We start from the raw sequence: 25363 nt of genomic DNA, 5'->3' as shown, positions 1-25363 counted from the left end.
AAAATTTGCTGTAATCACATCATATGCACGTTATATATTTCTCTAGAGCCCGCTGAAGAAGGTCGTACAGACCGAAACGTTCGGGAATTATCTGATATGGCACATACTTACTATATGTAAATGAATTGCACTATGACTTGCACTGGATGTACATGAACGATATTCTGTATACTAAAAATTAAAATGTGAAACTTTATTTTGCTAAAAAAAATTTGGAGTGCCGTGGATTTAACTTATATTGTCTAAACCACTCTCACAGGCACCCACACTGGATCCAAGGTGTGCGGAGTACAAAATTATCTACAGCACCCTCTACACTGACAGGGCCAGGTGTGATTACATGTTCTCTGCCTGTTCCTCTCAATGCAAGTGTAGCGGGAACAGGCCATCCAGTGTCATAGGTACAAATCTGCTGACAGGTCCCCTTTAAGGGCTTAAAGGGGTATTCCGGTTACAGAAAGTTAGCCAAGTGCTGTACTCTGCTATCTCCGGAACTCTCATAGAAAACAATGGAGAGGAGATGTGCATTTCCAACCATTCGCTCTGTCCATTTCTGGGGGGTACTCCCAGTGGTAGAACACCCACCGATATAATGAGCCACAGGATAGGGGATAACTTCCTATAACCAGGATACCCCTTTAATGGGACTGTCCTATCAGATGGCGATGTCCTGCTCCCAGCACCCCTGTCAAACACCTTGTTTTGTGAGGGAAGCCACAGACAGTCAGGCATTTCCATTGCAGGATATCACTGGCCATGTAACAGCCAGCTGGGAACGCAACCGTGATCGCCCCGAGAAACATAGTCCATGTGCCGCCACATCCCCCCCCGACCTAAACTGCATCATAGTGATTTCTGACGCTGTCAGTACCTATATGATCGCGGCTCCATAGTACTGTACTCATGTACCACCATCATCATGTGAGCACAGTATAATACAACCCCAATCAGATATGAAATGGCTGCACCATGAATCGCTATAATACAGTCAGGAAGAAGCAGCCGACACACAGGCCGTGTGTTTCCGAGACGGATCGCAGTTGTGTGAATCAGTCCTTACACTCAACAGTTTTCACAATTCTGCTGATGCTAGTGCCGAGATCTCCCAGCATCCCCTGCTTTTTCGCAGATCGCACAGGGTTTGCTCTGGTCATATGTATACTAGTAGTACAGGATAAATAATGTATGTACACAGTGACTCCACTAGCAGAACGGTGAGTGCAGCTCTGAAGTATAATACAGGATGTAACTCGGGATCAGTACAGGATAAGTAATGTATGTACACAGTGACTGCAGCTCTGAAGTATAATGCAGGATGTAACTCGGGATCAGTACAGGATAAGTAATGTAACGTATGCACACAGTGACTGCACCAGAAGAATAGTGAGTACAGCTCTGGAGTATAATACAGGATAAGTAATGTAATGTATGTACACAGTGACTGCACCAGCAGAATAGTGAGCGCAGCTCTGGAGTATAGTACAGGATGTAACTGAGGATCAGTACAGGACAAGTAATATATGTACTCAGTGACTGCACCAGCAGAATAGAGAGTACAGCTCTGGAGTATAATACAGGATGCAACTCAGGATCAGTACAGGATATTAAGTAATGTAATGTATGTACACAGTGACTGCACCAGCAGAATAGTGAGTGCAGCTCTGGAGTATAATACAGGATGTAATACAGGATAAGTAATGTATGTACTCAGTGACTGCACCAGCAGAATAGTGAGTGCAGCTCTGGAGTATAATACAGGATGTAACTCAGGATCAGTACAGGATATTAAGTAATGTAATGTATGTACACAGTGACTGCACCAGCAGAATAGTGAGTGCAGCTCTGGAGTATAATGTGTTTCTGTACAGTATGTAACAAAGTACTCACAGAATATGATTTAACTGGTTTGTACATGAGCAGCGGTTTTCCCTGCATTTCATGTCATACTCTCATCTTACATAGTGTAATGTATACATTCCCCATGGCATACACTGGCCACATGTTGTCCGACAGGCACACTGGAATTGAACGCAGTAGTCAGTTTCAGCAGCACAAAGTGCATACACAATATATGACACTATAGAAGAGAACGGGCAGACAGCACTGTATCCTAGAAACACTTGGGGTCATTTATTAAACTGGTGTAAAGTAGAGCTGGGTCAGTTCCCATAGCAACCAATCAGATACCACCTTTCATTTTTGCCAACTCCATTGCGAAATGAAAGGTGCAATCTGATTGGTTGCTAGGGGCAACTGACCCAGCTCTACTTTACTCCAGTTTAATAAATGCCCCCAAGTGTATACAGTTCAGCTCAACTTTACACTACAGGATAGAAACCTTATTTACACACAGCTAGTATTTACACCGCCATACCGTGCACCTATACATACTGTAATAACCGTCCACTATACAGCACAGTCTCGCCATACCTCTCTACAGGTTATATGCACACATCTGTGGCCGGCGCTGACTCACCCCGAGCCTCCTCCAGTCACCACAGCTGAGCGGCAGTAAGGCCGCAGGAGGCCTCTCCCCGTGACGAGGTCAGTCCCCGCCGGCAGCCCGTGTAGCAGCTCCCCCTGAGCGGCTAGCTGTGGTACCACAGGCCGTGGCCGGGCCGCTAGTCGCCGTGCAGCGCGCCCCTCCTCCTCCAGAGCCTGACAACCATCCGCAGCCCCCGCCGCCCGCACTTCCTGAAGCCGAGCACAGTCCCAACACGTGACCGGGGCTCTCCCGGGGTCATGTGACGCGGCCAGGGGGTGGGAGGAGGCTTTGGGACCGGGGCACGTGACCAACTCCTTCCTCCTCAGGGGCTGGGTGACGTCAACGGTTTGTTTTGGTCACGTGACCGCTTTTCTTGTTTATCTCTCCCCCCCCCCCCTTTTATGGGAAAGCGCGGGAGGTGAGGAGGTCGGAGCTGCCCTTCAAGGGCTTGTCTAGATTTACGCTTCGACTATCATTTCAGTTTCAATAGGTCACCTGCTTGCTGTCAGTGACTGGAGACTTTCTTGTTTCATTCCACAGACTAAAGACCTAATGTTTGTCACAGCTGAAGGTCCGTTCCAGTCTCTCAGCAGACCTCTTGGAGCTGACACGTGGCCAGTGCAGGACTTTCCAGGTGATTCCTTTTATCAGTCACTGTTGGAGCTGATAGGTGCCAGATTATCAGATATTCCGGATTATCAGACGGCACAGAAATGTGTAGAAGGAAGAAAACGGAACGGGAGATAAGCGGTGCTCGTGCGACGCTTATGTCAGGGAATACAGCTGGATTGGTCGGGGTTGGGTATAAGGTTGGCCGTACGTTCTAGATATCTGTTCGCTGAATGCTGGTTTGTCTCGTAGCCCCAGTGCCCCCAGACACATGCATGCTGGGCCCGGCCAAGTGTGCACGTCTTCTGAATAGGTGGCGAGGAATAAACTGCTGCCAGACGCCAACAATAGGACTGGGCAGGTAGAAATCCAACCCCCACCCCCACCCCCCATACACATTAGATGGTCGGCTGGTCCCATGGACCCAGCACTTAAGGGGCTCTCCGACCTGTGAGGTCCAATTTGGTTTGTCGTTTTTTGTTTTTTTTTGTCATGCGTTTTTTAATGAGGCATTTATTTTTTTTTGCTTTTTACAAATATTGTGTTTTAATACAAGTTTTAAATATTTTATAATATAGTGAAAAAAATAATACAGTACAAAAACAGCGTATCATTACAATATCTTCAGCCATGACTGTGCCCCGTGATCTTCTACCAAAGTCACCAATGACCTACTAACAGCCCAAACCAAAAAACATTACTCTGTCCTCCTTCTCCTTGACCGGTCCTCTGCCTTCTCCATTAGGGCTGTTTCACACGAGCGGATGCCATGCGTGGCATCTGCTCCCTGAAAGAGTGCCAAGACCCGATGCAGACTGCAGAGGCATGGAGCATTATCAGTCATGTTAATGCTCCGTGCCTCTGCAGTCTGCATCGGGTCTTGGCACTCTTTCACGGAGCGGATGCAACGCACGGCATCCGCTCGTGTGAAACAGCCCTTACTCTGTCCTCCTTCTCCTTGACCTGTCCTCTGCCTTCTTCATTACTCTGTCCTCCTTGACCTGTCCTCTGCCTTCTCCATTACTCTGTCCTCCTTCTCCTTGACCTGTCCTCTGCCTTCTCCATTACTCTGTCCTCCTTCTCCATTACTCTGTCCTCTGCCTTCTCCATTACTCTGTCCTCCTTCTCCTTGACCTGTCCTCTGCCTTCTCCCATTACTCTGTCCTCCTTCTCCATTGACCTGGCCTCTGCCGTCTCCATTACTCTGTCCTCCTTCTCCTTGACCTGTCTCTGCATTCTCCATGACTCTGTCCTCCTCCTTCTCCTTGACCTGTCCTCTGCCTCTCCATTACTCTGTCCTCCGCCTTCTCCTTGGACCTGTCCTCTGCCTTCTCCATTACTCTGTCCGCCTTCTCCATTCTGCCTGCTTCTCCATTACTCTGTCCTCCTCTCCTTGACCTGTCCTGCCTTCTCCATTACTCTGTCCTCCTTCTCCTTGACCTGTCCTCTGCCTTCTCCATTACTCTGTCCTCCTTCTCCTTGACCTGTCCTCTGCCTTCTCCATTACTGTCCTCCTCCTTCTTCTTGACCTGTCCTCTGCCTTCTCCATTACTCTGTCCTCCTCCTTCTCCTTGACCTGTCCTCTGCCTTCTCCATTACTCTGTCCTCCTCCTTCTCCTTGACCTGTCCTCTGCCTTCTCCATTACTCTGTCCTCCTTCTCCTTGACCTGTCCTCTGCCTTCTCCATTACTCTGTCCTCCTCCTTCTCCTTGACCTGTCCTCTGCCTTCTCCATTACTCTGTCCTCCTCCTTCTCCTTGACCTGTCCTCTGCCTTCTCCATTAGTCTGTCCTCCTCCTTCTCCTTGACCTGTCCTCTGCCTTCTCCATTACTCTGTCCTCCTCCTTCTCCTTGACCTGTCCTCTGCCTTCTCCATTACTCTGTCCTCCTCCTTCTCCTTGACCTGTCCTCTGCCTTCTCCATTACTCTGTCCTCCTCCTTCTCCTTGACCTGTCCTCTGCCTTCTCCATTACTCTGTCCTCCTCCTTCTCCTTGACCTGCCTTCTCCATTACTCTGTCCTCCTCCTTCTCCTTGACCTGTCCTCTGCCTTCTCCATTACTCTGTCCTCCTCCTTCTCCTTGACCTGTCCTCTGCCTTCTCCATTACTCTGTCCTCCTCCTTCTCCTTGACCTGTCCTCTGCCTTCTCCATTACTCTGTCCTCCTCCTTCTCCTTGACCTGTCCTCTGCCTTCTCCATTACTCTGTCCTTCTCCTTGACCTGTCCTCTGCCTTCTCCTTGACCTGTCCTCTGCCTTCTCCATTACTCTGTCCTCCTCCTTCTCCTTGACCTGTCCTCTGCCTTCTCCATTACTCTGTCCTCCTCCTTCTCCTTGACCTGTCCTCTGCCTTCTCCATTACTCTGTCCTCCTCCTTCTCCTTGACCTGTCCTCTGCCTTCTCCATTACTCTGTCCTCCTCCTTCTCCTTGACCTGTCCTCTGCCTTCTCCATTACTCTGTCCTCCTCCTTCTCCTTGACCTGTCCTCTGCCTTCTCCATTACTCTGTCCTCCTCCTTCTCCTTGACCTGTCCTCTGCCTTCTCCATTACTCTGTCCTCCTCCTTCTCCTTGACCTGTCCTCTGCCTTCTCCATTACTCTGTCCTCCTCCTTCTCCTTGACCTGTCCTCTGCCTTCTCCATTACTCTGTCCTCCTCCTTCTCCTTGACCTGTCCTCTGCCTTCTCCATTACTCTGCCCTCCTTCTCCTTGACCTGTCCTCTGCCTTCTCCATTACTCTGCCCTCCTTCTCCTTGACCTGTCCTCTGCCTTCTCCATTACTCTGCCCTCCTTCTCCTTGACCTGTCCTCTGCCTTCTCCATTACTCTGCCCTCCTTCTCCTTGACCTGTCCTCTGCCTTTGACACTGTCGACCACTCCCTTCTGTTACAGGCTCTCTCATCTCTTGGCATCATTGGCCTGGCCCTCTCCTGGATCACACCACACCTCACAGACCGGACTTTTAGCGTCTCCCAGTCCCGCACCACCTCCTCGTCTCATTCCCTCTCTGTTGATGTCCTGCAAGACTCTGTCCTAGGACCCCTGCTCTTCTCTATTTACACCCTCGGCCTGGGACAGTCCCATGGCTTTCAGTATCACTCTTATGCTGACGACACACAGATCTACCTCTCTGGTCCAGACATCACCACCTTACTATCCAGAATCCCACAATGTCTATCTTCCATATCCTCCTTCTTCTCCTCTCGCTTTCTAAAACTTAACATGGATAAAACAGAACTCATCATCTTTCCCCCATCTTGCACATCTCCCCCCCCCCCCTCCAACAGACCTGTCTATCGTGATCAATGGCTGCACACTCTCCCCGGTAAACTAAGTCCGCTGCCTTGGAGTGACCTTGGATTCTGCCCTCTCCTTCCGACCGCACATCCAAGCCCTTTCCACCACCTGCCGCCTCCAACTCAAAAACATCTCCCGCATCCGCACTTTCCTCAACTTTGAATCTGCGAAAATGCTTGTACATGCCCTCATCATCTCCCAGCTAGACTACTGCAACATCCTCCTCTGTGGCCTTCTATCTAGCACTCTCGCACCCCTCCAATCTATCCTCAACTCTGCTGCCTGACTAATCCACCTCTCACCCTATTACTCCTCTGCCTCTCCCCTCTGCCAATCCCTTCACTGGCTCCCCATTGCCCAGCGAATTCACTTCAAAATACTAACAAATACATACAAGGCCGTCCATAACCTGTCCCCTCCCTACATCTCTGAGCTACTTTCCCGATACACCCCCACACGCACTCTCCGATCCTCACAAGACCTCCTTCTCTCCTCTTATCACCTCTTCCCACAATCGCCTCCAGGATTTCTCCCGTGCATCCCCCATACTCTGGAACTCGCTGCCCCAACATATCAGACTCTCACCGACAGTGGAATCCTTCAAGAGAAACCTGAAAACCCACCTCTTCAGACAAGCCGACAACCCGTGACCCTGCTGCCTCTATACCGCCACGACCAGCTTCACCCGCACCTACTGTGTCCTTCTGCCATACCATGTAGATTGTAAGCCTCGCGGGCAGAGCCCTCTTCTGTACCGGTCTGTAACTCGTCTTGTTCATGCTTAGTGTCTGTATTATGTATGTGCACCGCTCCTCATATGTACAGCGCTATGGAACGAATGGCGCTTTAATAATAAATGATAATAATAACTCGATCGTCTTATCTATGGATCTAGTTCACCCAGCGTTCCTCTCATTTGGGCCTCCGCATACCACTGTGTTTGCTTAAAGGGGAACATCAATTTCTTTATTTCCACATCTGTCAAAGCGAATTCAATAACCGTTCTCCAATTATTTTTTTTCTGTCTGTCTGTGGCTTTTTCTTTATCACGCTCAGTATTCAGTCTCTAATTGTTTCATAGCCCCTATTACTTCTTCCCATGAGGGGGTCTCTGGTTGTAACCAGTGCCTTAGGGCTCATGCCCACGAAAGTAAGGGCTCCGTGCCCGTTCTGCGGACCACAAATTTCGCGGGGCAGTCGCATGAGGATCGCGGACCCATTCACTTGAAGGGGATCCGCATCCGACGGTCCACACCGCAAAAAAGTAATGCATGCACTACTTTTTTGCACTGCGGAGGCACCACTCCGTAGTGCTTCTGTGGGGTTCCAATCCGTGCTTCCACACCACATCTCCGGGTTTGCGGACCCATTCAAGTGAATGGGTCCACATCCGTGATACGGGGTGCACACCGCCGGTGCCCTTAAGCCTCTTTCACACGGATGCGTTCAGTGAAACTCGCACCATTTCGCAAGAAAGTCCAGTCAGTTTTGTCTGCGATTGCGTTCAGTTGTTCAGTTTTTTTCGCGGGTGCAATGCGTTTTGATGCGTTTTTCACGCGCATGATAAAAAACTGAAGGTTTACAAACGACATCTCCTAGAAACCATCAGTGAAAAACGCATTGAACCCTGACCGCGTCCAGGTTACATTCGGATGCAATGCGTTTTTCACTAAAGTTCCATTCACTGAGTGAAAAAGGCAGAATTTAGAACACGCTGCTTTTTTCACGCAACGCAGAACTGATGCTTGAAAAGGGACCTTAATATACATTTTTTAACCACCCTAAGTAACATGTATCCCTCCTTCTGCCACCAAGGCAGACGCCTCGCGGTCTTGGTCTCCCATTACATAGTGGACGATGCATTGCTGCGGGTTTTGCCGGACCGATATTCCCACACCGCCTCTATATACTGTATGGCTTGTGCAGATCTGGGCAGGTAAGTAGACCACGCAGAAGCCTCGCTCTTGGGACGCTGTCTAATATAGTGCTCTGTGGCCTCCCTATAGGTAAGGTCAAATACATATGTTGCCTTGTGCATTATTCTCAGTTGTCTCTCGCCATTGTTCATTAGAGATCGCCCGTCGTATCAGATCCATACCGTCTCTCATTTTTCTTGCTCGCTCTCTATCTCCCAGTTCCCTTTTGTCAAAGGCTCCCTTCACTAAGCCTATGGAGTGTATGTTTTGAATCTTCCTATATAATTCTGAGAGCGCCACAATACTATCGTCAGTGCCCAACAGGGCCGCAAACCCTGTCAGTCTATCTTGCTCTCCCATCTCCACCGACTGTGATTTACAAAATTATTTTATTTGTTAAAATGGGAGATAGTGTGGCGGTGCTAATTGGTCTTTCCAGGACATGATCTGATGTCCTGATTAGTGATGGCCAGTTCGCATTGTTCGACCGCGAACATATGCGGGTTGCCATCTTTTTTCACCAGTCCGGCGAGGCACAGGTTAGCCCTTACCTGTGCCTGTGCACGAGCCGGTCTGAAAACAAGTGCGGTCAGCGGGAGCAGGCAGTTCCGAGAACCTTCATCGGGCTGTTCTCGGAACTGCCTGCTCCCGGTGACCGCATTTGTTTTCAGACCGGCTCGAGGCACAGGTAAGGGCTTACCTGTGCCTCGCCGGACTGGTGAACAATGCGGGCAAGCAATGCGAACTGGCCATCACTGGTCCTGATGTGGTCAATATATCCTGTCGTGATTTTATCCCTTTTTCTCTCCAAGCCCGGTACATTTTATTCTGCTGGTCTTGTGGAACGGCCGGCAAAGACCATAATGGTAGTTTGGGGGATAAGTAAACTGGTAACTTATATACAAATAAAATACAGTGACAAATAAACAAATACACCCAATCCTAACTAAATAAACAAAAACTTAAATAAAAAAAATTATAAAATTTTTTATAAAAAAGAACAAACTAAGGGCTCGTTCACACGAACTTGCGGTCCCCAATGCACTGGCACCGTCTGTGGGGCAGGCGCATGGGGATCGCAGACCCATTCACTTGAGTGGGTCCTCAATCCTTCCGTTCCGCAAAAAGATAGAACTTGCTCTATCTTTTTGGGGTGCGGTGGAACGGAACCCCAGAAAGCGTTCCGTTCCGTGCTTCCGTTCCGCATCTCCGGATTTGCGGACCCATTGAAAAGAATGGGTACGCATCCGTGATGCGGAATGGCCACGGAACGGCGCCCGTGTATTGCGGGTCCCGCAATACAGCAACGGGCATCACACGTTCGTGTGAACGAGCCCTAACACACAATCTGCAACAAAACTGCAGTCCTGAATCCATGTTCACTACATGCGCTGCGGTCTTCGTTGTGAGGTGGGCTCCTTTCACAATGAACTGAAAACCAAACAAAAAGAGAAAACCGCGCTGCTCAGACTAGGTGTAAGTTCACATTTAAGAGTAAAAAAGGAGCGTCTCTGCGATGTTATTCCTCAGTATCCTGCGTGGATTATCACAAAAGTCAATGCTCTAATCTCCTAGAGAACAGAAGAAAAGGCCCGACATAGTGAAGTACGGCCAACTGGGGATACAAGGGTTTATTCTACTCACAAGATCCAAAAAACAACAATCATATAAAATGTGCACGTCCTCTCATCAAACGCCCTCCCTCAGGCATCAAACTGAAATGCAAAACTGTTAAAAGCAAATCCAATAACAACAATAAAGTCTTGGTTGTCTTTTTGCGCACATCCCTGGGTGAGGTCGTTGTCACCCCCCCATCTTAAAGTAATCTAACGTTGTCTTCTTAGAACTTGGCACGCTTCCCCACCTTTAGCCCTTTCTGTTTGTTCTCACATCTATTATCCCTTCCCCCGCTTTAATGGATTCTCATCTGTCCCTGACATTGGTTCTTGTATAATTCTACATAACTGGACTATCTTGAGTCCCCACAACCTCAGGCACAAAAAGTGAAACAGTCATAAAACCGAGTCTATCACGAGACCTCACGTATCCCGAGTGGTCTAGCGGAGCTTCCCAGTGCCAATTATGTCCAGGATCGCGAGGGTCTTCTTGTCCATTCCGAGCAAGTTGGGAGCCCTGTTGTCTGCCTTTCATTCCTCCGATTCCACGACCTCCTCTTGGCAATGAACCTTCACGTCGCGGTGGGCTTCCTTGACCAGGGGGAAGGTCATGATCCATCTCCATAGCTTCCACCGCTTCTTTTGGAGTGAGGTAAGTGTCGATACAGCCATCGGGCTGAAATACTCCCAGTATAGCTGGGTATATTAAAGCACATTTGGTTTTTCTCCGAACCAGCGTGGAGCATATGTTGGATTCGGAAAAGGCTCTTCTGCGTCTGGCAACCTCTGAAGAGTAATCTTTTCTGTCCTCTCACCAGAAGCGGTTGTGCTCTGTGTCTGTACTTCTCCGAGTAGTTCAAATATTTTGCTATGGCTGGTCTCGGCCTTGTTGTTCCCATCTCCTGTCGCCCATGCCTCGGAGGCCCAAGGCGATGAGCCCTTTCCACGGTGAAAGTGCTCTGCAGTCCCAGCGCTTGCGGGATTTCAGTTGCACCGATCCGAACAAGCTGGCTTGGTGGAATGGAATCCGGCTGGCCAATAAGTTGCTCCGTCTGGAGCGATTTTCCCTTTGTAGCTCCTGAAGCGCTGAGGACACTGTGGCTTCCAGGGTAGCCTTAATGTCGCTAGACAGTCATTTTGCCATTTCTATCGCCATAGTTCGGCATGGGATTTGCAGATCTTGGCTTTGAGTCTGGAAGGTTTCCTCCTCCATCTCACCATTTATAGATGTTATCACTGTGGAGGTTGCGAGGAGGATCTTGTAAGTCTGTGGGGTTTTTCACTAGCAGCCGCCGCCGCCATCTTGCCTCGTGTCTGCTATTCCTCTCTCTAGGGGATCCACTCCGTACCAGGTATTTATCCATCCACCATCACTCCTATGAGGGTATTGTAGGAATACAGGGGGGATGAACCCCTTTATAATGCAGGATCCCCGATGTTAGGGCCCGAAGGCACGGAGCGCCGTCTCTGTCACTCCTTACGTGTGCGCGCCGGAACCGGAAGTCCAATAGAAGTGTTTTTGTACCGTTTTATACTAGCCATGAGGTTTTAAAGCGGCTCTGTCACTAGGATCAACCCTATTAAACCAGACATACTGGCTGGTAGGGCTGATCATGCTGATTAAAACAATACTTTTCTTTTGTCTGTATGCTAAACAGCTGCAGATAAATATGCTTTTTATTCATATGCAAATGAGCAAGTTGGAGCACCAGGAGGCGGGGCTGAATCCTTTGTAACACCCCCTGTGCTCTGCACACTCCGCCCTCCCCTTGATTGACAGGGCTAGACATGCTGAGGGCAGAGCTGTGTCCTAGCATCTACATATATTCCAGGGATGCCCAACCTGCGGCCCTCCAGCTGTTGCAAAACTACAACTCCCAGCATCCCTGGACAGCCTATAGCTGTAGCCGTAGCTTAGTGGTAAGTAAGTGGATTTACATGTAGAGATCACAGGTTTGAATCCTGGGAGAGACTTTCATGTTTTTTTCTTCAGATATTTTTTTTCTTCCACATTTAACCCATAATAAAAGTCTGTGGGGGTTTTAGTCCATGTCCGCTGCCGCTTATGTAGGGTTGCCCGCCACTACATAACTAAGGCACTTTACCGGCAGCCGTACGACTTGCTTAAATCTACACCAGCTCCCTTGCTGGCATAGATTTAAAGAGAGTCTGTCACCTAATCTGAGCCTTTTAGACCGCTCAGATCAGGTTATAGACTCCTTTGCCCACATTACAGTGGTACCTTTAATTGTGCTGTCCCATCGCCGAGATCTTCCAAAAAAACCTCTTAAAACGTATGCTAATGAGGTCCGGCAAGTGCCCAGGGGCGGCGTTACTGCAGCAAGTGCCCAGGCCCCTCTGCGATGTGCCCAGAAAACCACACCCCTTTCACCCCTCTGGCCTGCTCTTGTTTCCTATTACCTCCTCCTCTCCCTCACAAATCTCGCACCTGCGCGACTCCACACTTGTCCCGTACCTGCCCACTGCTGTGCCCATTATGGGCAGAGGAACAGGGAGTTGCACTGCGCATGCGCCGGTCCGTACCTGGAAATCCAGCTGGTGCAAGTAACCAGCTGCAGCAGAGGACTGTAATTAAGCCAAAGTAGGAGTGGCGCATGCGCAGTGCAAATCCCTGTTCCTCTGCCCATAATGGGCAGAGAAACAGGGATAGCACAAATAAAGGTCTAAAACACTCAGATTAGGTGACAGACTCCCTTTACAGGGCTCCAGACTAAAAAAATATCAAGGAGCCATCCTAATCTGAAAATTTTAGGAGCCAAATTTAAAATACATATAATTACGGTATAATTAAAAAAAAAAACACATGTCTTACCTAGGGTTGTCACGATACCAAAATTTAGACTCTATTTCGATACCATAAAAAAGTATTGCGATACTCGATACCATGTGAAAATAATAAAACACCAAAAAAGCTGCGTGCATTCCAGATTTTATGGAACGTCTGGACCATAATAGAACAGTCCGATCCTAATTTCTGTCGGGACAAGGTGACAAAAAAATGGCAAATTGCAATTTATTTTTATTTTTTTCTGTTACGGTGTTCACCGCATAGGAGATATTTTTTAATATTTTAATAGTTCGCACTTTTTCGGGCGTTGCGATATGTAATATTTTTTTATTGTTTATATATTTTATATGTAAAATTGGGCATGGGGGTGATTTAAACTTAATATTTGGGTGTTTTTTTTTGTTTTTTTAACCTTTACTTAATTACTATTTCCCCCCTTAGGGGCTAGAACCTGGGATCTTTCATCCCTTGTCCTATTCACCCTGATAGAGCTCTATCAGGGTGAATAGGACTTCACACTCTCCCTGCTGCCCTGTGCATAGTGCTGACCCTGTGGCCACTGCCACGAATGATTATAATACTGGGGGGGGGGGGGGAGTTTGGTGCACCGCGCTGGGTGCCGGGTATGGGATATGTCCGGCACCTGCAGCGCAGCCTGCGTTTGTATTAAGCATAAATGATATTCATTGGTGGCACAGTGGCCACAGCCCCTCCCCTCCTCCTCCCTGCTATCAGCCCATTGGTGGCGCAGTGGCCACAGCCCCTCCCCTCCTCCTCCCTGATATCAGCCCATTGGTGGCGCAGTGGCCACAGCCCCTCCCCTCCTCCTCGCTTCTATCCGCCCATTGGTGGCAGTAGTACAGGAGGGGGGGGAGACTGCCTCCTTCTCCCCTGTGTTGTTGAGGAGAACATAGCGTGCGCTGAGATCAGAGCGTCCCATGTCAGTTTCTCGTGTGTGAGAGGCAGAGCAGCGGAGGCGCAAATGGCGACAAGACTACAAAGTCTTGTCGGCATTTAGCAATTCTAAGTCTCATTGGCGACCATTTTGGTCGCCATCCGGAGCCCTGCTTTAGGTAATTTTCGACACCAGAAACAGGCGTAGAAAATGTTGAATCCGATAAGGCAAAAAAGCCACAATCTCACTCCAGGAGGAGGAAAACTGGAGGAGCTCCTCTAGACAAAAGTGTTTAAAGGGATTCTGTCACCTCGTTTTACACTATAGAGCTGCGGACATGGACGGCTAGATTGCCGCTAGCATGTCCGCAATAAACCTGTCCCATAAATGGGTGTCCTTTTATTGTGTTTAAAAAATGATTTTAGAGATATGTAAATGACCCTGGTAAGGAGCCCAATGGGCTGTACTAACCTTCTTGGAGCCCAGCCATGCCCCCCTGTGAAGGAGCCCAGCACCGCCTGCGTCCTCCGAATCTCCTACTTTCTTCACAGTTAGATTGCCGTAATCTCGCAATGCGCAAGCTCGCGCATGCGCAGTGCCGTTATAGTGTTCCTTCCCTGTGCTGGCATCAGCCTCAGGGAAGGAACTGCGCATCACGAGATTACGGCAATCTAACTATGAAGAAAGGAGGAGACATAGGCGGTGCTGGGCTCCTTCACAGGGGGGCATGGCTGGGCTCCAAGAAGGTTAGTACGGCCCATTGGGCTCCTTACCAGGGTCATTTACATATCTCTAAAATCATTTTTTAAACACAATAAAAGGACACCCCTTTATGGGACGGGTATATTGCGGACATGCTAGCGGCAATCTAGCCGTCCATGTCCGCAGCTCTATAGGGTAAAACGAGGTGACAGAATCCCTTTAAGGACAAATTTATGAAACAGCATAAGACATATGATAAATGTGGCATAAAGTACGACAATGCAGATTCAAGCAAAGCTGACTTCAGATATTCCCATGATGATAAATTCCCCTATGTGTGAACCCAGCCTTAATATCAAAATAAGCATATGTTCCATGCTGTTAGATCCAGTGATGCTGTAATATTCACTAACATAGTATGGCTCCACCCGGTGTTCAGTTACTTACATAGTATGGCTCCACCCGGTGTTCAGTTACTTACATAGTATGGCTTCACCTGGTGTTCAGTTACTTACATAGTATGGCTCCACCTGGTGTTCAGTTACTTACATAGTATGGCTCCACCTGGTGTTCAGTTACTTACATAGTATGGCTCCACCTGGTGTTCAGTTACTTACATAGTATGGCTCCACCTGGTGTTCAGTTACTTACATAGTATGGCTCCACCTGGTGTTCAGTTACTTACATAGTATGGCTCCACCTGGTGTTCAGTTACTTACATAGTATGGCTCCACCTGGTGTTCAGTTACTTGCATAGTATGGCTGCACCTGGTGTTCAGTTACTTACATAGTATGGCTCCACCTGGTGTTCAGTTACTTACATAGTATGGCTCCACCCGGTGTTCAGTTACTTACATAGTATGGCTCCACCCGGTGTTCAGTTACTTACATAGTATGGCTCCACCTGGTGTTCAGTTACTTACATAGTATGGCTCCACCCGGTGTTCAGTTACTTACATAGTATGGCTCCACCTGGTGTTCAGTTACTTACATAGTATGGCTCCACCTGGTGTTCAGTTACTTACATAGTATGGCTCCACCTGGTGTTCAGTTACTTACATAGTATGGCTCCACCTGGTGTTCAGTTACTTACATAGTATGGCTGCACCTGGAGTTCAGTTACTTACATAGTATGGCTCCACCTGGTGTTCAGTTACTTACATAGTATGGCTGCACCTGGTGTTCAGTTACTTACATAGTATGACTCCACCTGGTGTTCAGTTACTTACATAGTATGGCTGCACCTGGTGTTCAGTTACTTACATAGTATGGCTCCACCTGGTGTTCAGTTACTTACATAGTATGGCTCCACCTGGTGTTCAGTTACTTACATAGTATGGCTCCACCTGGTGTTCAGTTACTTACATAGTATGGCTCCACCTGGTGTTCAGTTACTGACATAGTATGGCGCCACCTGGAGTTCATTCACTGATATGAGATGGCACCGCCTAGTGGTCATTAACTTACATAATATAGTGCAACCTAGAGTTTATTCACTTACACAGTATGGTGCTACCTGGTGTTCATTCACTTACATAGTAGAGCGCCATCTGGTGTTTACAGTCTATTGCAAGTTGCATGTCCACCTAATTAGCTGAGTGCTGGTGGACACACATCCTCAGTCACTTTTAGGACTCTGCATAGTGATCCTCTGTTCACTGCAGGGCAACCGATAAAAATGGGTTTCTGTTCTGCTTGTCAGGAAGGAGCAGAGTCTCTGCAATATATGGCAGTTTAGCTGAGGAGATTCTCCAGAGGGGAAGGGGCCATATTGTCAGCTGCCAGAGGGGGAAGCAGACTGATTTTGCCCAGAGCCACCCGCAGCAGCACCACCAAAATGGTATTTTTAACGCTACAAACACTGCGTATTACTTTAAGACAGTCATCAGCGGCTTTTGAGGGCATTTGGCGTTATGACACTTTTGCCGTTGCCGGATTGGTGGCAATATTTTGGACTCTTTTCTATATAAGGGCTTCATTTGAGGTCATATTGTGGGGTCACTTTTAGCAGCACGGGCTCCTAACCTGCGGCACATGATTTTCCATTCCAAGGACTTTACAAAGGACCAGGGCACCTTCGTTACATGTGGAGAAAGGACGACTTCAATACAGGAAAGGATTATTTACAGTTAGAGCAGTCACACTATGGAGTGCCCTATCCCAGCAAGTAGTGGTGGCAGATACTATGTCCGCACAGGCTCGGACTGGCCCACCGGGAGGCGAGGGATTCCTCGGTAGGCCCCAGTCTCCTGTGCCTGAGATAAGATGGAGGAGTAATTATTTCTCCTTTCTCAGGAGAGATAATCATTGTAGCCACTAGGTGGCAGTATCGCACAGTGTACAGGAGGCCCCGCAGTATCTTCTAAACTTCCCTGGTTGCTGGCAGTGAAGGAGGAGAGAACATGTCTGGCCATCCTCCTGCCCTCCCTGCTGTCAGGAAACTGTGGTTGCTGGAGAGAAGGACTCCTCTACGGTGCTGGGCTGATTTCTCAGGAGTGTGACAGTAGTGAGCTTTAGGAGACTGTAAGGGGGAAATGGGGGATTTGTTTATAGTAGACTCAGATCTGTGTATGTGTGCTGCTCTCTGCAGAGTTCAGAGTGGCACTGGGGGGACTCTGCCCTAGGTCCCCCCAATGCCTCCGCTTTAGGTGTGCCCCCATTAGTGCCACAGCTCAAGATGCCCCCCAATGCCCCCACTCTAAATGCACCCCTAATATTGCCTCTTCTCCAGTTACCCCTGCTCCAGGATTACCGCTATTACCCTGCCTCAGGTGACCCTAAGACTCTGTTTCAGTTATGACCCTCAGTTTGTGCCCTTTGCTCACGTTGCTCCTCTAGCACCTTTGCTTTGTTAAAGGTTATGACCTGCAAAGGGGGTAGAATTTATGCCCGAAAAATTCTGGACAGTGCGTCACATTCTCCAGTAGTGACACGTATGGTTTACATGGCGGCAGTGATGATATTCCATATTTACAGGCATCACAGCTGCCATGTAAAGAGATACTGGTGGAGGATTTAAAGAGGTTGTCCATGTTTTCAAGTTATCTTCTCCACACCATAGGGCATAACTATATGATTAGTGGGGTCCTGATCCCAGGAACGGGTCCTGTTCCCCCTTTTTGATGGTCTGGCAGGCCACACATACGCCCTGCTGCTCCATTTATTCTCTTTGGGACCACTGGAAATAGCCAGCGCTATAATTTTTTACACCCCCCCAAAAACTGTAAGGATAGGGAATGTGAAAAGGTGAGACAGCTATGACACGACAAGTGATAAGTGTCTGACTGCTGGGACCCCCATGATCAAGGGAACGTGGTCTTAAAGGGTTTGTCTCACTTCAGTAAGTCGGATTTTATCATGTAGAGAAAGTTAATACAAGCCACTTACTAATGTATTGTGATTATCCATATTGCTTCCTTTGCTGTCTGGATTCATTTTTCCATCACATTATACACTGCTCGTTTCCATGGTTACGAACACCCTGCAATCCATTAGTGGTGGTTGTGCTTGCACACTATAGGATAAAGCACTAGCCTATGTGCGCTCCCACGGTCCCAGCCACTAGAGAGGCTGACGCTTTTGCGACCACCACTGATGGATTGGTCAAAACCATGGATACGTGCTGTGTATAATGTGATGGAAAAGAGCCAATGTGGAGAATCGGAATACATTAGTAAGTCCCTTGTATTAACTTTCTCCACATAATAAAGGCCATTTGTTGAAGTGAGAGGACCCCTTTAAGTCTGCTACACTTAATAGGGTTAGGCATACATGTCTTGGTGCTTGCATTGCATGTTTCTTATGTGTGATAGGAACTGTGTCTTGTTTCTGACCGACTTAGGCCTCATGCAAACCGCGGATTCGCAAAAAATGGAAGCCGCCCGTGTGCCTTCCGCGATTTACGGAACGGCGGCCCACTGTAGAAATGCCTATTCTTGTCTGCAAAACGGACAAGAATAGGACATGCTGTATTTTTTTTGCGGGGCCATGGAACGGTGCAACAGATGCGGACAGCACACTGAGTGCTGTCCGCATCTTTTGCGGCCCCATTGAAGTGAATGGGTCCGCACCCGAGCCGCAAAAAATGCGGCTCGGATGCGAACCACAAAAACGGTCGTGTGCATGAGGCCTTAAGCGTAGTATAGGATATCCATACAGTATATGAGTAAGGCTACTCTCACACTTGCGGTAGCAGGGTCTGCAGGCTATTCCAGTGGGAGAACAGCCTGTCAGATCTGTGCTTATGCTAGCCCACCGTGCCGCCGGAGGTCCGCTCCGGACCCATTTACTATAATAGGGGTGGGCCGGAGGTCCGGCCGCAGCACGGCGAACATGCCGAGAGGTGGCCGGACACAAACTACTGCAGACTTCTGGCTAGCGTTAGCACGGATGCGGCAGGCTGTTCCCCCGCCGGAATATCCTGCCGGACCCCGCTACTGCAAGTGTGAAAGCAGCCTAAATTCTGCCACATGTATGTTTGTGCATGTTGCTGTGACTGTCCGCCATCATACTTCATCTGTAATATTTCTGTCCTCACTGTAAGGGCTCATAAACAAGACATGGATACGGGGTGTGTGCATTCCACATTATGCGAACAGAACAGCCGGCCTCTAATAGAACCGTCCTATCCGTGTCTGTAATGCCGACAATAACACGGAAAAAAAAAAGTTTGTGTGCATGAGCCCTAAGGTGGGCCCCCAGAATCAGTTACACCGGTGGGCCCTAGGTACCCCAGTCCGACACTGTGTCAGCATGTAGAACAAGGTGAGAGTCTGATCGAATAGTAATCGGCGCTGAGGGTTGTAAGGAATCTAACGACTAATCGATCGGGAAAGATTGAACTGGATGGACCTGTGTGTCTGCAGCGCCACCACAGGTGAAAAGAAGCATTGCACACTGCCCATTCATATCAGTGGGTTACCTGTGTAATACAGGACAGGACAGGTCCTCCAGGCGAGAGACACTCTTTGTAGCTGCTCTCCCCTCTGCTCCAATAACAAGGGTGTATGAAAATTGATTTTTTTTTTAAACCCGACAGTTGTCTTGGCAACTGGACCTCCTCGCTTCACCTTACCAAACTTTATTTTTTATTGTCCCAGCTTTTTAAAAAATAAATAAAATAAATTTAAATTTATATTACATTTTTTTTTTTTACGGCTCCTTTACAGAGCTACATGTCTCCATTGTAACAGACTACAAACAAATCCTGTGTAGTCTGACCCTGCAGTCATACTCCCTTCTGTCCGTCCTTTACTGCTTGCTAACCTTCAAAAGGTGCATGAGCAGAAAATAGAGAACAAATGGAGGGAAATGTTGCTGCAAGATCAGACTCTACAAGGTTTGTAGTCTGTTGCCATGGAGATGCATTGTCTGCCTAGGAGCTGTAGAAATAAAACAACAGGAAATTTTTTTATGAAAACCTATGGCAAAGTTGCTTAATTTTTTATTTTCATGTTACTGAGGCAATAAAAAAAATATATGTGTGGTTGCAAAAGTGGATGTAGCCGTAAAGGGGTTGGCCACATCTCCCATAGAAGTGAATGGAGGGCTCTTCTTAGTTTTGGGGGCCCCATTGTAGAAATAGGTGCGGGTCCCCAAGGAATAGGGCTGAACTGTGGACAGGTGTGAGGCTGTTTTTGGGAGAAAGCAGTCATTTTTTTTCTAGCCCTGGACAACCCCTTTAAATAATACAAAGCTCAAATGCAGTCTGCATGTAACATGGAGACTCAGGTCAGTTTTATTATAAGTTGACCATCAGAAAGAGCCTTGGGTTACAATAAGTGAAATATCTGTGACAACTCCATACAGCACGCCGGATGATAATTTAAAGGGATTGTCTAAGCTGGACCAAAAAATTGCCCCCAGGGGAGGGAACAATAAAATACGAAAAAAATATCCTGTCATTGCTCCTCCATTTCAGCGCCGGTGCTCTGATACTCCCCGCCAGTCCCTGTTCACGTGGCTGCAGCAGTGACATGCTGTATCTACGGAAATGCTGCAGCCAATCACTGTCTTCGGTGGTCTCGTACTTTATACCGACGAGGCCAGTGACCGCAACGGTCCTCTGGATATGTGGGTACATCACCAGCGGTGCTGGAATGGCGGGAGAATAGACGGGCAAGTAACGCATCTTTTATTGTTTTACCACGCTGTCCCCCCTTAGGTAATTTTTGGACCAATTCGGACAATCCCTTTAAAGGGGTAATAAATGAATAGCAGACACATTACAGTGGTCAAGTATTTGCCTCTATGGCAGTGCAAGGATAGGACTGTGTCCTGCCTCGGCCCTTAGGATGGACATGGCTGCTTCTTTTCTACACACAGCGCCACACATGTCCACTGGCGGTAACAGGTACTGCAGTTCAGCGTCATTGAAATGAATGTAAATGCAATACCACACACCACCTGTGTCCCCTGTGGCGCTGTTGTTAGAAAGAAGCCATGTTTTTGCCATCCTTCACAGAGTATATCTGCTGCCTAATTTTTAGCACCCCTTTAAGTGATTTGTCGCTTCGTGTCTTCGCGTTTGGTCCTTCACTGGTGATTTTCTTTATTGACAGGTGTTGTATATCTGAATCTGATGGTTTATGGCTTCGAGGATCCTCTTCATCTTGTCTTCCAGGCCGTCCAGCTGCTTTGCTTTCTCTTGGAGGATAACCTCGTTCTTCTCGTACGCCGCCTCTAATTCTGTAATCGGTAACAGTGACATTAGTGAACTCCCACTCTTAGCTGCATGGGATTACAGGGACATCTTGAAGGCGATGTCGACCTTCACAAGACAGTTCCTTTAAATTTTTTCCATACATGTAAAATCAAAAACAAAGCAACAATAAGTGTTGGGTAAAAGTTTCCTATTGTTTTGTCTCTCCAAACTTCTATGCAGACAATGCGTCTCCATGGTAACAGACAACAAACCCTGTGTAGTCTGATCCTGAAGTCATACTTCCTTCTGTCTGTCGTCTACCGAACGCACATTAGCACAAAGCAGGAGGAAAGTATGAGATCAGGATCAGACTACACAGAATTGTTGTGTTGTCTGTTACCATGGAGACATCTAGTCTGCATAGGAGCTGTGGAAAGAAAACAATGGAGAATTTTTAATAAAGACCTAGTTCAAAAAGGCTTCATTTTTTCATTTTAGATTTATGGGTACAATAAGGCTGCGCAGGTGGGTTTCTGACAACTTTAGGGAGTAGTTGTCATTGTTTTTTACTTGCACTTTTCCCTGTTAAAGAAGCCCCCTCCACAAAAAAATGTTTATTCTCTGACCTGTTATAAAAGGTACATGATGTAAGCTGTAGTGAATGTAATTTTTTCAGCAGACAACTGTATTTGAGTTATAACCTCCCTCCTGATCCTCAGCTGTGTCATGTGATCAGCACGTCGATATCCAACTGACACAGGACAGGAAGTCAATTACTTCTCTATTCATTCCTGACATTGAGGCTCCCACAGGAATACATAGAGAATCTGTCTTCCTGTCCACACATAAGATGCTGTGTTATTTGGATAGTCACATGACACAGCTGAGGATCAGAAGGGAGGTTATACAGTCACTAATAAGAAGATTACCTGCACTACAGTTTACATCATGCACCTTTCTAACGGGTCAGAGAATACATTTTTTTTTGTGGGAGTGCTTCTTTAAAGTAAGGTTACATTTACACTGCATTTGCAGTGTCTGTTTGCCGTATTGCCCTGGCGCATGCGTCCTGATGTATACCTCTGATGCACACTTCAATTCATGCAGTGTGAATTAAACGTGGCCATTCACAATAGGCTACTTTTACATTAGCGGCAGGCTCTTCCAGCGGGTAAACAGCCTGCCTGATTCGTGCTGCCGCTAGTGCACGTGTGCCGCCGGAGGTCTGCTCGGCCCCATTGACTATAATAGTGGCGGGCCGGAGTTCCGGCGGCAGCATGGCAAACATGCAGAGAGGCGGCCGGAATAAAACAACGACGTTTGCATGTTTGCCGCGCTGCCGCCGGAACTCCAGCCTGCCCCCTTTATAGCCAATGGGCTGGAGCGTACACACGTGCACTAGCGGCAGCACGGATCCGGCAAGTGAACAACCTGCCGGAGAAGGCTGCCGCTATTGTTAAAGTAGCCTTAGCCGACGTGACACTAAATTATAGTCCAGAATTTTGAGATCTCCCAGGGTGCCGAATGATCTGTAGATCACTCAATGCTCAGATTCGCCCCAGGAGCGCCCTCTAGAGGCAGGTGTAGACTTACTGCCATTGCTATAGCGCCCTGATCTGTAGGACTTTACCTTGAAGCCGTCCCAGCTTATTCTGCGCGTTGTTCAGCAGCTGCTTCGCTTCGTCCCGTAGCTGATCTGCTTTATTCTTTGCGTCCTTTATGTTTTTCGCCTTGTGTTCTACAAAATTCTGGACGGTTTTATATCGATCTCCGAGCTGTCCGTCCAGCACCTTAGAAGAAACCAAGCGCCACTACTGTTAGTATCTGCAAGGCTCTGTTCACATTTCAGGCTCATGCACACGACCGTTGGATACATGGATACCGGCCATGTGCATTCCGCGTGTTGTGGAACAGTGCGTCCGGGCCGTAATAGAACAGTCCTATGTTTGTCCGTAATGCGGACAATAATAGGACATGTTCTATTTTTTTGCGGAACAGCCATGCGAACACGGAATGCACATGGTGTCATTTATGTTTTTTTTGTGGCCCCATTAAAGCGAATAAATCCGCGTATGGGCCACAAAAAAAAAAAAACAGAACAGACACAGAAAAAAAAATACGTTCGTTCATGTGCATGAGCCCTTATAGTTTATGTTTCTATAATGTAAAACATGACGAGGTGCCAGATACTTTGTGTCTCCATGGTTACAGACTACAAAACAAACCCTGTGTAGTCTGATCCTGCAGTCATCTGTCACTCCCATGTTTCCACTGTAGGTTAGCAAAAATCAGGGAGCAAACACATCACCCAACTGCAGGATCAGACTACACAGAGCTTGTTTGTAGTCTGTAACCATGGAGACACATAGGTCTGCATAGGTGCTGGGTACATAAAATGACAGGAGAATTTTTTTATCAAGACAGTTTACTTCATTTTGTATCTTCAATGCTACGGAGCAGGGGTACTCAAGTACTTTTTGTAAAAGTCTACATACCTGTGTCTGCCAGGAGGGACAACACTGCTGACGTGTAGCACTCTGCGCCTCTAATTCCACCCAAACCCCCTTAGGGCCCCAATACAATAAGAATGTCCCCTTAGTGCCCCCTCTAGACAGTAATGATGCCCCCTAGTGCCCTTCAGACAGTATACTGACCCTTTAGTGCCCCCATCATGTATGATGCCCCCTTAGTACTTCCCTTCACAGTATGATGCCCCCTTAGTGCCTCAACTCCCAATATGATGCCCCTTTAGTACTTCCCTTCACAGTATGATACTCCTTAGTGCCTCAACTCCCAATATGATGCCCCTTTAGTACTTCCCTTCACAGTATGATGCCCCCTTAGTGCCTCAACTCCCAATATGATGCCCCTTATTACCTCCCTTCACAGTATGATGCCCCCTTAGTGCCTCAACTCCCAATATGATGCCCCTTTAGTACTTCCCTTCACAGTATGACACCCCCCTAGTGCCTCTCCACACAATATGATGCCCCCTTAGTGCCTCAACTCCCAATATGATGCCCCTTTAGTACTTCCCTTCACAGTATGATACCCCCCTAGTGCCTCAACTCCCAATATGATGCCCCTTTAGTACCTCCCTTCACAGTATGATACCCCTTAGTGCCTCAACTCCCAATATGATGCCCCCTTAGTGCCTCTCCACACAGTATGATGCCCCCTTAGTGCCTCAACTCCCAATATGATGCCCCTTTAGTACTTCCCTTCACAGTATGATACCCCCTAGTGCCTCAACTCCCAATATGATGCCTCTTTAGTACCTCCCTTCACAGTATGATGCCCCCTTAGTGCCTCAACTCCCCTTTAGTACCTCCCTTAACAGTATGCCCCTTTAGTACCTCCCTTCACAGTATGATACCCCCCTAGTGTCTGAACCCCCAGTATGATGCCCCTTGAGTGCCCCTCCACACTGCAAGATGATCAATTAAGTGCCTACACACTGAATGAGGCATCCTTAAGTGGTCCCCCACAGAAAGTGATGCCCTCTAAGTGCCCACCACAAAGTATTATGTCCCCTACAGAGGCCCCCACACAGTGATGCCCCCTTAAGTGTCTCCCACGCAGTATGATGCCCCTTAAGTGTCCCCTCACAGTATTATATCCCTTTAAGTTGCCCCCACACAGTATGATGCCCTCTTTAGTGCCCCCCCAAACATCATGATGCCCTCTCAAGTGTCCCCACACAGTATCATATGCCGTTAAGCTGTCCCCACACAGTGATGCCACTTAAGTGACCCCCTCACAGGGTGATGCTGCCATAAGTGGCTCCTTCACAGTGATGTATTAGGACGCAGATACAGTTGAGTGTAAGACATGGAGGCGCCCAGACGGCTAGCTACCACAGTCTGGATTTGGACTGCGGTCCTGCTATAGAACAATAAAATAAATTGTTGCAAATGTATACATACCCTTTATAATGGACAGTGATGGCACACCCACTAGATGCACTCTTACTCCACTGTTTCCTTGGCCCCCATATAAGTGGATGCAGAGAGCGCGTGGACGTGGCAGCCAGTCACTACCTAATGGGTCAGGGGACCCCTCTTCCTGTGCAGGTGCCATCGATATGCCGCAAATGTCTAACATGAAAACACCCCTTTAAGGTAACGCTCCCCTTTAATAGTCATAGGCCCCATCCTAACCTTCTTTGCATCGTTGGCTTTGTCCAGGGCTGCGCTGGCCGATTCCTCTGCGCGCGTCGCTGCCAGGCTGTTCCCAGCCCGTTTCACTTTGAGCGCGTCGATCTGTTTATCCAGGAGGCCGACCCGATCCATGGCGTCATTGAGGCGACTCTCGGCACTGGATGTTTCTGACTGGATCTACAGTGCAAAAATACAGCGACAAAGGTGAACCAGATACCAGACGTACTGTATATGAGAG

General features: G+C 48.0%; 2 protein-coding genes and 1 long non-coding RNA gene across 6 annotated transcripts in view; 1 reads left to right on the top strand and 2 right to left on the bottom strand.

Moving 5' to 3' along the window:
• The window catches only part of LOC122944126 (laminin subunit beta-2-like), a 49222-nt gene extending 47010 nt beyond the window's left edge, over positions 1 to 2212 (bottom strand). Inside the window, exon 1 of the mRNA XM_044302356.1 lies at positions 2188 to 2212. Within this exon, the coding sequence (XP_044158291.1) occupies positions 2188 to 2212 (25 nt within the window). The remainder of the gene's footprint in view (positions 1 to 2187) is intronic.
• Positions 2213 to 2888: 676 nt separating this feature from the next.
• Positions 2889 to 25363, top strand: part of LOC122944032 — a 94328-nt gene continuing 71853 nt past the window's right edge. Inside the window, exons 1-2 of one of the 2 annotated variants that reach the window (XR_006390922.1) lie at positions 2889 to 2903; positions 3026 to 3119. This is a non-coding gene — a long non-coding RNA (uncharacterized LOC122944032). Of the gene's footprint in view, positions 2912 to 3025; positions 3120 to 25363 lie in introns of both variants that reach the window. The other variant, XR_006390923.1, reaches the window with a different exon arrangement.
• The window catches only part of LAMB2 (laminin subunit beta 2), a 68896-nt gene continuing 63563 nt past the window's right edge, over positions 20031 to 25363 (bottom strand). For all 3 annotated transcript variants that reach the window (XM_044302232.1, XM_044302233.1, XM_044302234.1), the window contains 3 exons: positions 25126 to 25302; positions 22596 to 22755; positions 20031 to 21009 (listed from right to left, as the gene is read on the bottom strand). In XM_044302232.1, the coding sequence (XP_044158167.1) occupies positions 20873 to 21009; positions 22596 to 22755; positions 25126 to 25302 (474 nt within the window). In that variant the 3' untranslated portion in view covers positions 20031 to 20872. The remainder of the gene's footprint in view (positions 21010 to 22595; positions 22756 to 25125; positions 25303 to 25363) is intronic.

The sequence above is a fragment of the Bufo gargarizans genome, chromosome 7 (assembly GCF_014858855.1).
Source record: "Bufo gargarizans isolate SCDJY-AF-19 chromosome 7, ASM1485885v1, whole genome shotgun sequence".
NCBI lineage: Eukaryota > Metazoa > Chordata > Amphibia > Anura > Bufonidae > Bufo > Bufo gargarizans.
The sequence above is the reverse complement of the archived record's forward strand: the minus strand, read 5'-3'. Positions and strand labels throughout refer to the sequence as shown.